This window comes from Mustela nigripes, chromosome 2, assembly GCF_022355385.1.
Source record: "Mustela nigripes isolate SB6536 chromosome 2, MUSNIG.SB6536, whole genome shotgun sequence".
Lineage (NCBI taxonomy): Eukaryota > Metazoa > Chordata > Mammalia > Carnivora > Mustelidae > Mustela > Mustela nigripes.
The window spans coordinates 127,357,652-127,371,482 of NC_081558.1; the positions used below are offsets into that span (position 1 = coordinate 127,357,652).

The window sequence follows — 13,831 nt, forward strand, 5'->3', positions numbered from 1 at the left end:
GGGGGGTGGGGTTACGGACATTGGGGAGGGTATATGCTATGGTGAGTGCTGTGAAGTGTGTAAATCTGCGATTCACAGACCTGTACCCCTGGGGCTAATAATATATTATATGTTTATTTAAAAAAAGTATTAAAAAATTTTCTCTTCATTCTCAAAGCCAGCCAAGAGTTGATGACCTCTGATGTTTACCTCACTGCTCTCCCACCCAGAGCTCATCCTTGTCTTTCCTTGGGCTTAAATATACTTTTATTATTCTAAATGTATTCAGCTCTAATTATACAAAAAAATTACCTTACCTATCTACTGTGTTAAACTTGAACTGCTTGTGGCCAAGGCCGCGTCTCTTTTTCCATTTCGGCTCAATAAACACAGAGTTGCATTGGATCCTTTAAAGTAACAGCACTGGCAGGGAAAGAGGTCATCTGGCAAAGAAAATAGAACCCAGGTGGAAAAGGGACTGGGGCAGGGATTGTTGGGTTCACTAAGTGGGAGGCTAGGGCTGGTGGGGAAGCCGAGACAGGCACACACGCTGCTGGCGGATGACACCGTGCCAGTCTGGGTGGTGGCAGCATTCTGAGGGGTGTGCACAGAGGTGTTAGCAGAAGTGTGAGTAGGGGTCGCGGCTGTGGTAGCTGTAGAGGGAACCCAGGAAACATAAGGTTTCTGTGGCTTGACAAGATGAGACATGAAGCGTGGGGAAAAGGTGGAGGACGCAGGAGATGCTGGAAGATGCAGGAGATGTTGGAAGGAGGACAGCAGTAGCTGGTCACTGGCAGCTGTGACCCTGGAGAAAGGGCCAGAGGGACAGGGCATCCCTTCGAGCAGCAAGGGGTTATAGCAGGTGTGAGGGAGGGGAATGGCTATGACCGTGGCACTTTGGGAAGGCCAGTAGTGTTAGGCAATTGGGTGTGTTGTGCCTGGTGAGTGAGTGAGTGATGTTTGAATTTTGTCTTAGATAGCTAAAGGCAGCTGAAGACTGGTAGGAGAACCAATTGACAGCTTTGGCTTAGTTTGGCCAGGAATGAGATCATATGTGACCATAATGCTGCACAAACAGGACTCAAAGCGTGCATCAGAAATTCAGGTTTTTTCCCCCCTTCTTCGCCTTTTACAAACCACTCTGTGAGGCTGGGTTTTCTGTCCTGGAATGAAATATTTACAGTCTTGGATACTTCTCGACTTCTCTCAGATTAGGAAAAAAAAAAGTGTTAATAACTTTTATCCATAAACACAGTCTCGATCTAGTAAGTATTACATCTGGTTTAGTCCATATTCATACATTTTATTATATAAATAAAATGCCCATCTTATTATTTTATTCTTTCAAAGGCAGAGCTTTTCCTACTCTTCCAGCTCCTGTTTGCTGTAGATGTGCAGCCTGAGGTGGGAAGGAGAGATCTGATAAGCTCCTCCTCCTCCGTTTTCCCCCATGACATCCATACTTCCTCTCTGCTCACCAGGCAACACTGGCTTCTTCAGTGTAGACAGGGCAGGTGAGGATAACCGAGGACAGGAAAGTCTGACAGCATGGCATCAGTTTGCCACTGGCAGATGTGAACCTGACCTTCATAGGTTCTCTTTTGAGTCCCTCCCCACTTCATTCTGTGGCTCTCTCATGGTGTTTTCCTTCATGTGGAATGCACCATCTCTTTCATGCCGGTAGGGTTGCTGAGGTTTACTCACGGGTCCAGCAGCCTTAGTTCCGGCTCAGATCATGTGGACTTGGCAGTACTCATGGGGTAAGTAGGTGGAAAAACCCCGGAGTCTTTAGGAAATGCTGTTGTAATACCTAAGAGAGAGGTGGGAGTTAGAAATATGGATGTGGGGCTGACTGCGGTGCAAACGGTGGTAGAAGTCAAGAAAGTAGACACATTTGCCCAACAAAAGACAGGGAACCTCACAGAGAAGGTTTTGAGAAGGAGCCGGCAAAGAAGGTGGAAGGAGGGAGCATTCTTTCAGAGTATTGCTTCTATGAAGGAGCGGACTGTGCAGAAGTCAGCTCAGACTTGTCATTTGTGGCTGTTTTTAACCCAGAATATGGAACTTACAAATGCACGCCTTTTTATTTTATTTGTGAAGACTCTATCAAGTGTTGTTTCACCCCCGTGTTGAAAATTGATATACTAGTTTTACTTTGGAATTTCTAATTATTTGCAGACAAATTTTAACTTTTTTCTTTCAGTTGTCTATGAACACAGATCAAGATTAGAGAAATCCTTGCAAAAGGAAAGACTTGAACATAAGAAAGCAAAGGAAGGTAAATATAAATGCAGTTTGTGTTCTTTGTTTTTTTATCATACTTCCCTTTGAAACATTGTGTGCTAGCTTTACTGTTTTGTTGTTGTTGTTGTTAACAAATTTCTCAAATCAAATCTAAGTCACTTTTATAGGTAGACAGAGAAAGTCAAGCACTATATTATGCATCATACAGCACAGTAATTTCTGCTCAAGACTGGATTCCGAGTCTTTCATTCAGTGTGTGCCGCCTTGAGGCAGTTCACGTTACTGGTTACACATATTGTATCAGAAGTAAACAGCTTTTCACCTGAATATTACACACATTATGTTACTCATGCCTGAAAGTTCTGTCCATAAAGAACCAGGAAGTAACAGCATGTGTTTCTAGAATAGGACAGATTTTATATGTTCATTTACACACACACATAGATACATACATACATACAGATATGTGCATTTACAACATAAACTGATCACATTGTATGGCGTCTCTCTCTCTCTCTCTCTCTCTTTTTTTTTTTTTTTTTTTGCTGTTGGTATGGTATCTTTTAAGTTACGCTCTTGTTTTCATCTTGTGAAGGCTTTTATTGGCATAGCTGATTGGTTCCGTGTGAAAAATTAGTATCTAGCATAGGCTTTATGCAGCATGTGAGTTGAGATGATCCATATTCTTACTTTTATTTATTTGCTCATGTTTTGTGAAATCATGTGAGGAAATATTAATTGGGTATTCTGTTTAATTATGTTGGTGTGGGGTAGAGGGAGGGAAAAGAGGAGGGCAGTATGGGTTAGGATGTTTTACTGACCCTTGGCTTAAACCTGTAGGAAGAATAGTAGTTTAACATCATTAAAATACTTTGATCGGATTTGGATTGTTCTTGTCTTGAAATGCAGAGTGATTTTATAGAGCCATCTAGTGGATAATAAAGCTTTAAGAGCATTAAGATGGTTTTCATGGTTTGAGGTCTCTTTCAAAGTCCTGAGTGATTTTAGCGTGCCATCTAGTGGAGAGCAATAAATCATCTCTGTCTTTAGATGCGCCTTTTTTTTCCTCCCCTCAATTTCAAGGAGAGTTAATCACAGAGTGCACGTTCTAAATTCATTTTTAATTATTTTGTTAAAATGCATATTTTCTTTATTCAAGATATGAATGAGTTAATTACACTCAATTTTCTCCACTTTTTATTTTCAGATTTTCTTGTTTATAAGTTAGAAGCCCAAGAAACACTAAATAAAGGAAGGGTAAGTTTTGGATTTTTTCCTCAATTATTTTATGAAAAGGAGAGGGAAGTAATAGTTGTAAAATCTTTTTGTTGTAAAAAAAAAAAACTATGTTGATCATTGGGGCTGTAGGGCTGAAATACACACACATACATACACACACACATATATTATTTATTGCTGCCCCCAAATCCTGCAGTGTTACTCTCACAGTCCAAATTAACTGGATAAAAGCAAATTTTTCTCTTACTCTAAGAAAATATATAACCATTTGTTCAATAAAACACTGTCATTTTGGGGGTATTAAAACTGAGAAGAGTCAGTCCCTCTGAGAGCTGGGAGGCTGACAGCTTTCAGCTCTTCCCTCCTCCGAAAGCCCCAGCTAAAACTGTATGCTTTCTGTTTGCATTTCATAATATAGCTTCTTTGTATTAGCAATAAAACAAAGCAACAGAGCAAAAATGCAGTTCATTTTAGAAATGGTAAAAAAAATGGAAGAAACAACTGGTTGTAGGTGTGCTTGTATTAAAGCCAAAGCAGGGGTTATGGCACATCAGGTAGATGACCCAGCGAGGGGAGAAGATGGTTGGGTGTCTTGTGCACAGACTACTTATGGCTTGCCCAGGACTATGGATGTGTGTAGGGTCCGTGGAGTCCACATGTCAGGATGTTCAGCTGGGACTCTCACCTATACCACCGGAGCATGGCTTAGGCTCGCTTCAGCCCTGGCTCTGCTACTAAAGGAAATGTTTGCCCTTGGCTTATTCTTCATCCTTTCTCCATCTCTTCACTCTGTGAAATGGGAGTCTCATTTGGGTAAAGTAATATGTGGAGAATCCCTTATCCACTGAAGCACAGGGAAGAGAAAGCACCTTTTCTCTCCACTTTCTTAAGCCTTGCAAAGCTTATAGGGCCTGGACCTAGTCAGTTTACCCCCACGTCCCCTCGGAGCACTGGGCACAGTGTATCAGCCGTGCACAGTGACTGTCTCAGGACAAGTTCCTTGTGCAAAGAACCTTAGCTCTGCTCAAGAGGGGAAGTAAATCATTTCCAGGGCCCCTGCTACAGCGCTGTTTTATGATCCCATGTCTTGCTTTTTCTTTATTAATCTCTAGCAAGCTTACAGGAATGTTAAGGCTTCATTCCTGCCATTAAATAAAGAGATGGCCCCAGAGACATCGTGGTTCAAGCATAGAGTTCATTGTAGCTTATATAAGTGAAATAAATGGAATTCTTCTGTTAAGTGCTTTAAGATATGTTTAGCAGAGAGCTAGATTCGTTATCTTTATGTTAACTATTTTCTTTTCCATTTACAGCAAGATTCCAATAGTAGATACAGTGCGTTGAATGTGCAACATCAGATGTTGAAAGTGAGTAATTAATGTAAAGTTGTTCTCTATGAATGAATGAATGAATGAAAGAGTTAAGTAACTCAGGTGATTAAGGAAAGCTTACAGAAAATTGATTTATGTGGTAGGATGGTACATTAAAGTTATATTTCACTAAAAATGACATAGAATTGTAATGTTCCCTCATCTTACCACCCAATTTCAACAATTTTAGTTAGCTTGTTTTACATTTTCTTGCAAATCAGTCTCTCTGGTCACAGAATTTTTAATTTTATTCTTCTCTTTATCCTTTAAGGCTTTTTTGTTCATGTTTGCTTGCTCAGTTTCTCACAGTGGTTTTCCTTAGATGTTTCTTTTATCTTAGGCACACTGGAGGCAGTAGAATGATTAAACGCCTCCTTCACGTTACTAATATTGAATGTGTCCTTTTACCTACCAAAGGAACACGATTTATATTTAAAGATTCTCCTTCCTTGGTTCTTGGGTAAAACTCATTATTGTGTGTCAAGAAGACTTAGAAAGAGAGGGAGAGTGGAAGGGAGAGATTCATGATTTCCGTCAGGATAGCAGAGGGGAGTGGATGCCATCAAGTGTGTTGCACAGCAGGCCAACCCTGCCATGATTTCCATGCCTCCAGCCTCCCTCCCTTGCCCGCCTCGCTTTTTGTCTGGTGTTGTCTTTCTTCCTGTATCAGGAGAGCGAATGCTTTTCATTGACTCCAGAAGTTTTCGTGGTATCAAGAAAGCAGTGCATGGATTAAAACAGACCATCCTTTAACATTAGCATTTGGGGACTGTGGGATATACCTAGATTGTGAGTTCAGTGTCATATTATGTCTAGGAGTAAAGTAAATAGGAATCATTCCATAAACAATGTGTATTACTTGCCCCAAAGGGAAAGAAATCTTTTTCTTTTTTTTTAAACTAGATTACCAGGAAGCCTGAAAATTAAAGAAAGGAAATAAAAAGTGTTGCTGGGAAAACATCAGATTGAAAGAGGAAGTCTGGAATAGCTGTGGAGGGGTAATTTTTCTGATAGCTTTACCTTGTCTCCACAGCAATTTGAGCTGCTGGGAGTCTCCCCATTCCTTCCCCTTTCCATCTCCCATGGCTAAGTTCTAACTTCTTGTTGTTTTTGCCGACAATCAAAATGAAGGGAAAAATTGTTTTTGGCCATGATCCCAAACCCTTGATTTGAAATGTAAGGGAAATGGAGGGGAGCTGCCCCAATTAAAAGCAACCCAAGGAAAACAGAGCCTCCTGCTTCATCTGTTCTTTCTTGAGAGAGAAAGGCTATAGATTCTGTGGTATAATTTAGAGAATGTACATCTCTGCTCAGGTTCTCATCTTTGCAGAGTCAACACGAGGAGCTGAAGAAACAGCACAGCGACTTGGAGGAGGAACATCGCAAACAAGGAGAAGACTTCAGTAGGACGTTTAATGACCATAAGCAGAAGTACCTGCAGCTACAGCAAGAGAAAGAACAAGAGCTTTCTAAGCTAAAAGGTACTTGGAAGTCGGATTAGCTAGTTTATATGAAACTAACTCCTCAGTTTAATGTTTCAGAAAAGCAGTAGAATTGGGTTTGTTTGCACCACATTTCCAAAGTGGTGCTTTACCCGTCACTCACTTATTTGTAACATTTCACAATTATCCTTATCCCTTGGGGTTTGTTTAGGAAACAGAATAGAATACTTGGTGTTTCTCAATGGGGCACATTGGCCACACCAGGCAAGACAGTTCTCATTTTACATGTGTTGTAAGATCTTTAGATTTCTGACCCCAACTCACAAAATGCCCTCAGTGCTCCACATTCAGTGTGATGAGTGATCAAGGTCATCCCATGCATTTCCTGATCTCCAAGGAGCCAAAGAAACTAGTAGTAACTCTGAAAAGCTCAGAATCCACAGTCAGAGCCTGGTGACCCCTGGCCTCTTCAGTTACTAGTTATATGACATGGACAAATGGTATGATCACCACAGGTCATCATCTGTAGAACTGGGATACTCATAAAAAGTTATCAACTCTATGGTGAGTTCTGTGAAGTGTGTAAACCTGGCGATTCACAGACATGTACCTCTGGAGCTAATAATACAATATATGTTAATAAAAAAATAAAAAATTATTTTAAAAATAAATAAATACCCCCCCCAAAAGTTATCAACTTCATAGGGTTGGTGCGAGGGTTATGTAAAACAGCTAGAACAATTACTGACATAGGATCAGTGTAAGCTTGAGGTATTTTCATAGTTTTTTTTTTTAAGATTTTTTAAAAAATTTTTTTTAAAGTTTTTTTTATTTTTTTTTTATTCGACAGAGATCACAAGTAGGCAGAGAGGCAAGCAGAGAGAGAGGAAGGAGGAAGCAGGCTCCCTGCCGAGCAGAGAGCCCGATGCGGGACTCAATCCCAGAACCCTGAGCTCATGACCTGAGCTGAAGGCAGAGGCTTAACCCACTGAGCCACCCAGGCGCCCCATAGTATTTTTTTAATAAAGATTTTTATTTATTTATTTGACAGAGGTCACAAGTAGGCAGAGAGGCAGGCAGAGAGAGGGGGGGAAGCAGGCTCCCTGCCGAGCAGAGAGCCTGATGTGGGGCTCCATCCCAGGACCCGGGGATCATGACCTGAGCCGAAGGCTGAGGCTTTAACCCACTGAGCCACCCAGGTGCCCTGAGGTGTTTTCATAGTATTAGGTAACAAATTGTATCACTCTGAGTATATGCAAATTCTGAAAAAGGAAAATATTGTGCAGTCACCTATTCAGGTGCTAAATAGGTTTGAAGTGTGAGAATTGGTTTAAAAAGTCACATGGTGCTTGTGACAACAACAGTGAAATCCAAGGAAGGTCTGTGGTCCAGTTAATTCTACTGCACCAAACAATATTTTGATTTTATATAAGATACCATCATGGAAGAAAGCTGAGTGACAAGAACTTTGATCTTCTCTGTACTTTCATGTGCAGTTTTGTCTATAAGTATTTTCAAATAATAAGTTATAACAAAAAGGCACACAAGAGTTGAGTAGCCATTGAGGCAGATTATGAAAGGTTAAGGTGGTCTTGAGTGGGTTGGGCCATGTCTACGCAAGAGCTATAGACATGCAGGGACGTTGGTTGGCTGTTGGTGATCTGGCAGACGGTAGGGGTCATTAAGATAACAAACAGAGAAACGTCGTCACAAAGGAAGTAATAAAGCATGTTTTCTAATGTCTACTCTATAGTCCTTTCTTTGAAGCAAAGTGCATTTAGAGTAAAATTTTAACAAATTATGTGTAGAAGTTATACATCAGAACCATGGAAAATAGGAGGACACAAGTATGTGAGTTCTGCATACTAAAATAATTTAAGCCTCATAACCTGGTCTGAACTTTCTGGCCGCCAGGACAGAAAGGGAAAGGCAGTAAGTTATGGGGCTTTTATCATCAGAAAGGGAACATACCTACCCTGTGTGGAGGGAGAAACAGACAAAGGGGAAGAAAGAGAAGAGGCGAGAGAGAAGAGTATTTCTGGTCTCAGTTGATTTTTGGAAGAAATTTCTCAGAGGCCTTAACAGGGTGTGACAGTGCTTTTGATGACAATTTTATGAGCAGTTTCTCCGTCGGCACTTGTGCTTGATTCTGATCTTTGATGAAAGCTTCGGACGGTAAGTTAAACGTATGGTGATAGATGCAGGTCAGTGGTGGCAACTCAGACATATAATCCAGGTAGTCTCTGGTCAAGTTTAATGTGATACCAGGGGAGAACTTAGAATTCCTGGGAGAGAAACTGGTCGCATGGAAGCTTAGATAATTATTCTTTTCATTTCTGTTATAATAATAGCTAACACTCAACAAATGTTTACCATGTGCTAGTATCAGGTGAAACTCTTCATGTAGTTACTTTATTTAAATTCTCATAAGAACGTATAAGCTAGGCATTGTGCTTAGCCTAATTTAATAAAGGGAGAAACTGAGGCTTTATAAACTTAAATAACTTACTCAGGGCAATACAGTTAAGGCACAGAAGCAACTGCCATTAGGTTTATGATCTGAAACTCTTTTAGAAGCTAGCAGTTTGGGTATTTGTGTGTACATACATGTGTATGTGTGTATGTGTATGCCCGTGTGTGTATGCGTGTGTGGTGTGTGTGTGCGCGCGTGTGTGTGAAAAGCCCTATCCGGTCAACAGTACACTGACAGTCCCCTTGGATTGCCAGTGGTGTCCTATTTTGACCTTTGAGATAGAACCTTCCCCACCTTATTCTTGACCTCTCCCCTACACCCAGTTAGCCACCCAGAGCTCAGGGGTGAGGCAGAGACAATAAAGGCATAAAAATGGGCAGGAAATGTGATGAGAGACGGCGACGGGCACTTCGCTTCAGTGCTGAGTGCCGCACTGGAGAGCTAGTGTTTTGTCTGCAGTTAGTGACTGCCACTCAGGGACAGCTTGCCCAGCACAGCGCAGACTCAGACCTGCTGTCTCAGCATCATTATTAACAGCCACTGAAAAATGAATTATGTTGTCACCTGCCACCATTCACCTTCTGCTGAGTCATGTCACCTGAGAATAGCCTCATGTTGCCAGGTCTTAGTAAGCCCAGATTTTTGATTTTTAAATGGTGCCAACTCTTCATATGTGGAAAACTCCTCATAGGCCAACACTGCAGGGGTCGGGGGGGGGGAAAAATGTGAGTTGGATTCAGACTGTCAGTTTATAACAGCAAAAGTAAGAAATTCACCAAGAGGGTAGGAGAGGTGGGCCTGGAATCAAGGTTCCAAGTCACTGAGGCTGTTCCCTGAACAGTAGGCTTGAGATTAAAGAGATTATAGGACTTTTCTGAGACAGCTACAACCTCACGTTGCTGCCCTGGAAGGAACTGTCCTATTGCTGTTGGGAGAGGAATTTGTATCAGGCAAGAACTCACTGGTAGGAGAAGGAAAATATACTGAGAATTTTTAAGCAGGTAAATGAGGTTTCCTTTTGTTTCTTTGTTTCTTGAGTTCTCTTTGTAATTAAAATACTTTTGGGGTCTCTGGAAATTATTCATGCTATGAGAAATAGGATTTGTACTTTTTGTTAACTTTCTTTTTAATTTGTGGAGAAACTCAAATCTTACTCCTTCTTCGCCCGTTACATTTTATTCCTGAAGACTTGCTTACAGAAATACTTCATTTTTAACTCCTGAGTAACTAGAAATCATTGCTTCTGCACTGTGTGTAGCTTCCTTAAAAGTATTTAAACTGCCGAACCAGATTGCATTAGAATGGCAAGCTGAATCCATGTCACATCCCAAAATAATAGAATTTTTCTTGATTTGGCATACAATACTGTCAGAGTTAAAAACAAATCCTAAAAATAGTTGTGTGAAGGTTTAGATATGAAAATAATGGAATCAGAAGCCAGAAAAATCTCAAGGCTTTATGCATGATTTTTTCCCCCCACAAATAGAAACCGTGTACAATTTGAGAGAAGAGAACAGACAACTCCGAAAGGCACACCAGGACATCCATACACAGCTCCAAGACGTCAAGGTAAAACAAAACCTGGCATCTGACTGCTTAGTATTGCCCTGCTTTACCTTGTAGAACAGTTTTACGTGTCTTTCCCTAATTGACCTCCATTACAAACCCACGTTGTTATTTTGGGCTTTGCGTAAATCTGGGAGTGTGCCCACTGCGTTAGAAGCTAAAAGATGGTCTGAAAATCCAAACATTTTCATTAGTACCAAAGTGATTCTTTGGCTAGATGGTTGGATTTTAATAAGCTTTTTATTTACAAAGGTTTATTAATAATGAAGTATTTGTTCCTTTAGTTTTGATTTCATTGTAAGGGATTATGATACTTAGAAAGCTGTTTTAGATTTCAGAATACTACCTTATCGTATTCTCTCTACAATGATTTTTACACTTAGCAAGTGCTTCAAGAACAGCGAACAAGCAGGCAAGCAAACTACGTTTGGGTGCTCATACCACTGTCAGCCGAAGAAGAATCTGTCTTAGAATGTTAAATCTCAACATGTAAAATTCTTTTTTGTGTAGCAACAGCATAAGAATTTACTCTCCGAGCATGAACAACTTGTAGTGACTTTGGAAGACCACAAGAGTGCGCTAGCTGCTGCACAGGTTAGAAGGGTAGCAGCCTCTATGGGTTCTCGTTACAATCTGCTTAACACTTCCAAATTTCTCCATGCATGTAGTCTCTTACAAGCCAGTCTTCAATGAGTTCTTAGGACAAAGCTCTCCTGATCCTGAGGATCATGCATGCTTTCAAAATTCAATCAAGAGACTATAAAATAAGGTTTTGATTATTTTTTTTGCACTGGTCGTGTGGTACCCATGACGGTTTGTACCCTCCACCAGCTTCCACATGCCATGGTCAAATGCTTGTTTAAATCACAGATATCAATCCATATGTATGGTCTTCTGCCCCTCTCTGACCTGTGGTGATTCTTACAGGATCTATAGGATTTTATGATGCTAGCTACCAAACAAATTATTGTCAGACTTTTTCTCCCATTCCCTCCCTCCCTTGCTTCCGTATCCCAACCTACAGGGACTCTTTTTAGGACTAGCCTTATGTGTTCTTGGCCAAATTCCAAAAAATAAGAGCTCTCATGTCAGTGGAGAAGGGAAAAATGAGTCGTAAATTCCGTTTTTCAAAGCCTAGAACACTCCCTGGCACAGAGCAGGCCCTCAGGAGTTATTTATTGAATGTACAAATGAACGATACCATACTGTGTTTTACAGCTTTCTAGAAGAAGTAAACAAACAGGAATGGCTAGCTTAGTCACTAGGTTTGTGCTTTTTTTCAGTGGGAGGAATTAAGAGGAAAACCAGCTATCTGTCTTATCAGAAGACTATGTGTAATTTTTTTGTCTTTGTAAAATTATAAAAAGTAGAACACGCTGGGCCCTGACCCATCTCACAAACTATAGAATCTTTGTTCGTGGGACTCCTTTTCAAGGTAGCCATTGAGTATCCCTATGAAACTGTAGCTGTGTGGTAATTTTTTACAGGTGTACAAATTAAATTGTCTTTAAGAGATCATTTCATTTAAAACCTTCTTTATAAAATTTTTACCAAATATTATTTTATTTGAGGCTGTTTTTCATGCTGAAAAATGCGACAAACCAATTTGAATATTCTGTGTGCTGTCATGGCCTCAAATATTAGACTAAGCAACAGTGTGAAAATCAGAGAAATGTAAGTAAAATTGTGCATTTAATGACCAAAACCAAATTCTGTAGTAAGCACATTGGCAGTTTTACAGACAAGATTTTGTAATAGAAAAAGATTTTATTAATGTAACTGATGTGTAGTATTCTATTTCTTTAAAAATATTTTCTGCTTCTTTGAGAAGGGGCTCAAGTTGGCCTGACCACCACCCCCTTTAAATCATTCTGCCAGAACTAGGTGTAGTACTTAATAGTCCCACTTCAGATCCCCATATTAATACCTTTCCCTGGATCTCCTTAGAAAAGAAATGCTGCTTCAAGTGCCTTTACATAAGAAAGGTAAATCATCTTATGAGACTGTGACTTGAAATCCTGATTTTTTTTTTAAAGATTTATTTATTTATTTGAGAGAGAGTGAGAGAGTGCACGTGCATGGCGGAAGGGGCAGAAGGAGAGGGAGAGAGACAATCTCTAGAAGACTCTGAGCTGAGCACGGAGCCTGATGTGGGGCACAACCTCACGACCCCGAGATCGTGACCTGAGCCGAAACCAAGAGTTGGATGTTCAACTGACTGAGCCACCCAGGTGCCTGACAACCCAGCTGAGTGAGGGGACGGCAGGAACAGAATAGAGGGACGCCTGGGTGGCTCAGTTGGTTAAGTGTCTGCCTTCAACTTAGGTCATGATCCCAAGGTTCTCAGATGGAGTGCTACATCTGGATCCTTGCTCCTGGGGAGCCTGCTTCTCCCTCTGCCTGCCCCTTGCCTTGCTTGTCCTCTCTCTCTGACAAATAAATAAAATCTTAAAGAAAAAAAAAGAACAGAATACAATTTGAGTTTATAGTGTGTCAGGGATCATCATAAGAACTTTTTATACAGAATTTTATTTAATGTTCACAGTCTACTGAGTTATATTACATTGTGTTCTTTTTATAACTAAATAAAAGGAGGTCGAGGGGAAATAAAATAGCTGGCCCAAGATCAGCGACCAGAACGGAGCTTAGAGTTTAAGTCCTCTTGACATCCTGGTCATGTGTACCTCTTCAGCTGGTGTTTTTGGAGACTTTCCTGTATCACCGTTACCTGTGTAACTGTGTGGCCTTGCCCCACACCTACTGAGTGATCATTTCTGGGGTGGGGGCCCAGGAGATTGCACTTTTAACACGATCCTTCTGGGATTCTCAGGGCACACTAATATTTGAGTACTGCAGCATAACTGCTTTCAAATATATATCTAGGAGGAGGGAAAAGAAGAAATATTCCTTAAAAGTATCACTATGTGGATGTCTTTTTAAAAAAAATTTTCTTTGACCACCAAAGTTGGTTTGCAGATGTTTTGATAGATTTCTGGGATAAGGGCCATTATTAGCCATATGACATACCTTTATACAAATTGCAAGGATGAATTCCTCTGAGACAGATTTAGCAAGAAAATTACTGCACCTTTGTGTGAATTGGATAAAAAAGTGCCCCCCCTTTGCTGGGGTGGAAGAGTGCACGACTGGGGCGGTGGGAGTACCAGCTGGATTTTAGCCTCCACTCACCGCTCTGCTGTGCCCACTGGCTGGGAAACTTGTCCAGAAGAGATTTCTGTGTTTTTCATATGCGTTTATATAGGTGTGTCTTTACACACACAGCATTTCTGTTTTAGGATAACAGTGTTGGTGAATATGATGAGCTAAGTATGAGCAGTGTCTATTGATTTTCTTAGTTAAGGTATTTGATTTTTTTTTTCCTGTCTTTCTAGCTCCTTGTATTAAAGATACTGTGCATGCACACACACATACATACCACCACCGCACAGACACAACTGGATGAGTTAATTGTACTTCAATACTGACATCAGTGACTTTATCACCTGAGAAGAAAGGAG

At 40.6% G+C, this 13,831-nt stretch overlaps 1 protein-coding gene across 4 annotated transcripts in view; it reads left to right on the plus strand.

The window, feature by feature from the left end:
* Window positions 1-13,831, plus strand: part of GOLIM4 (golgi integral membrane protein 4) — an 86,533-nt gene that overhangs the window by 50,616 nt on the left and 22,086 nt on the right. For 2 of the 4 annotated variants that reach the window (XM_059391597.1, XM_059391598.1), the window contains exons 2-7: window positions 2,183-2,257; window positions 3,431-3,480; window positions 4,776-4,829; window positions 6,163-6,313; window positions 10,234-10,316; window positions 10,824-10,907. In XM_059391597.1, coding sequence (XP_059247580.1) covers window positions 2,183-2,257; window positions 3,431-3,480; window positions 4,776-4,829; window positions 6,163-6,313; window positions 10,234-10,316; window positions 10,824-10,907 — 497 coding nt within the window. The remainder of the gene's footprint in view (window positions 1-2,182; window positions 2,258-3,430; window positions 3,481-4,775; window positions 4,830-6,162; window positions 6,314-10,233; window positions 10,317-10,823; window positions 10,908-13,831) is intronic. The other 2 variants (XM_059391600.1, XM_059391601.1) reach the window with 1 other exon arrangement.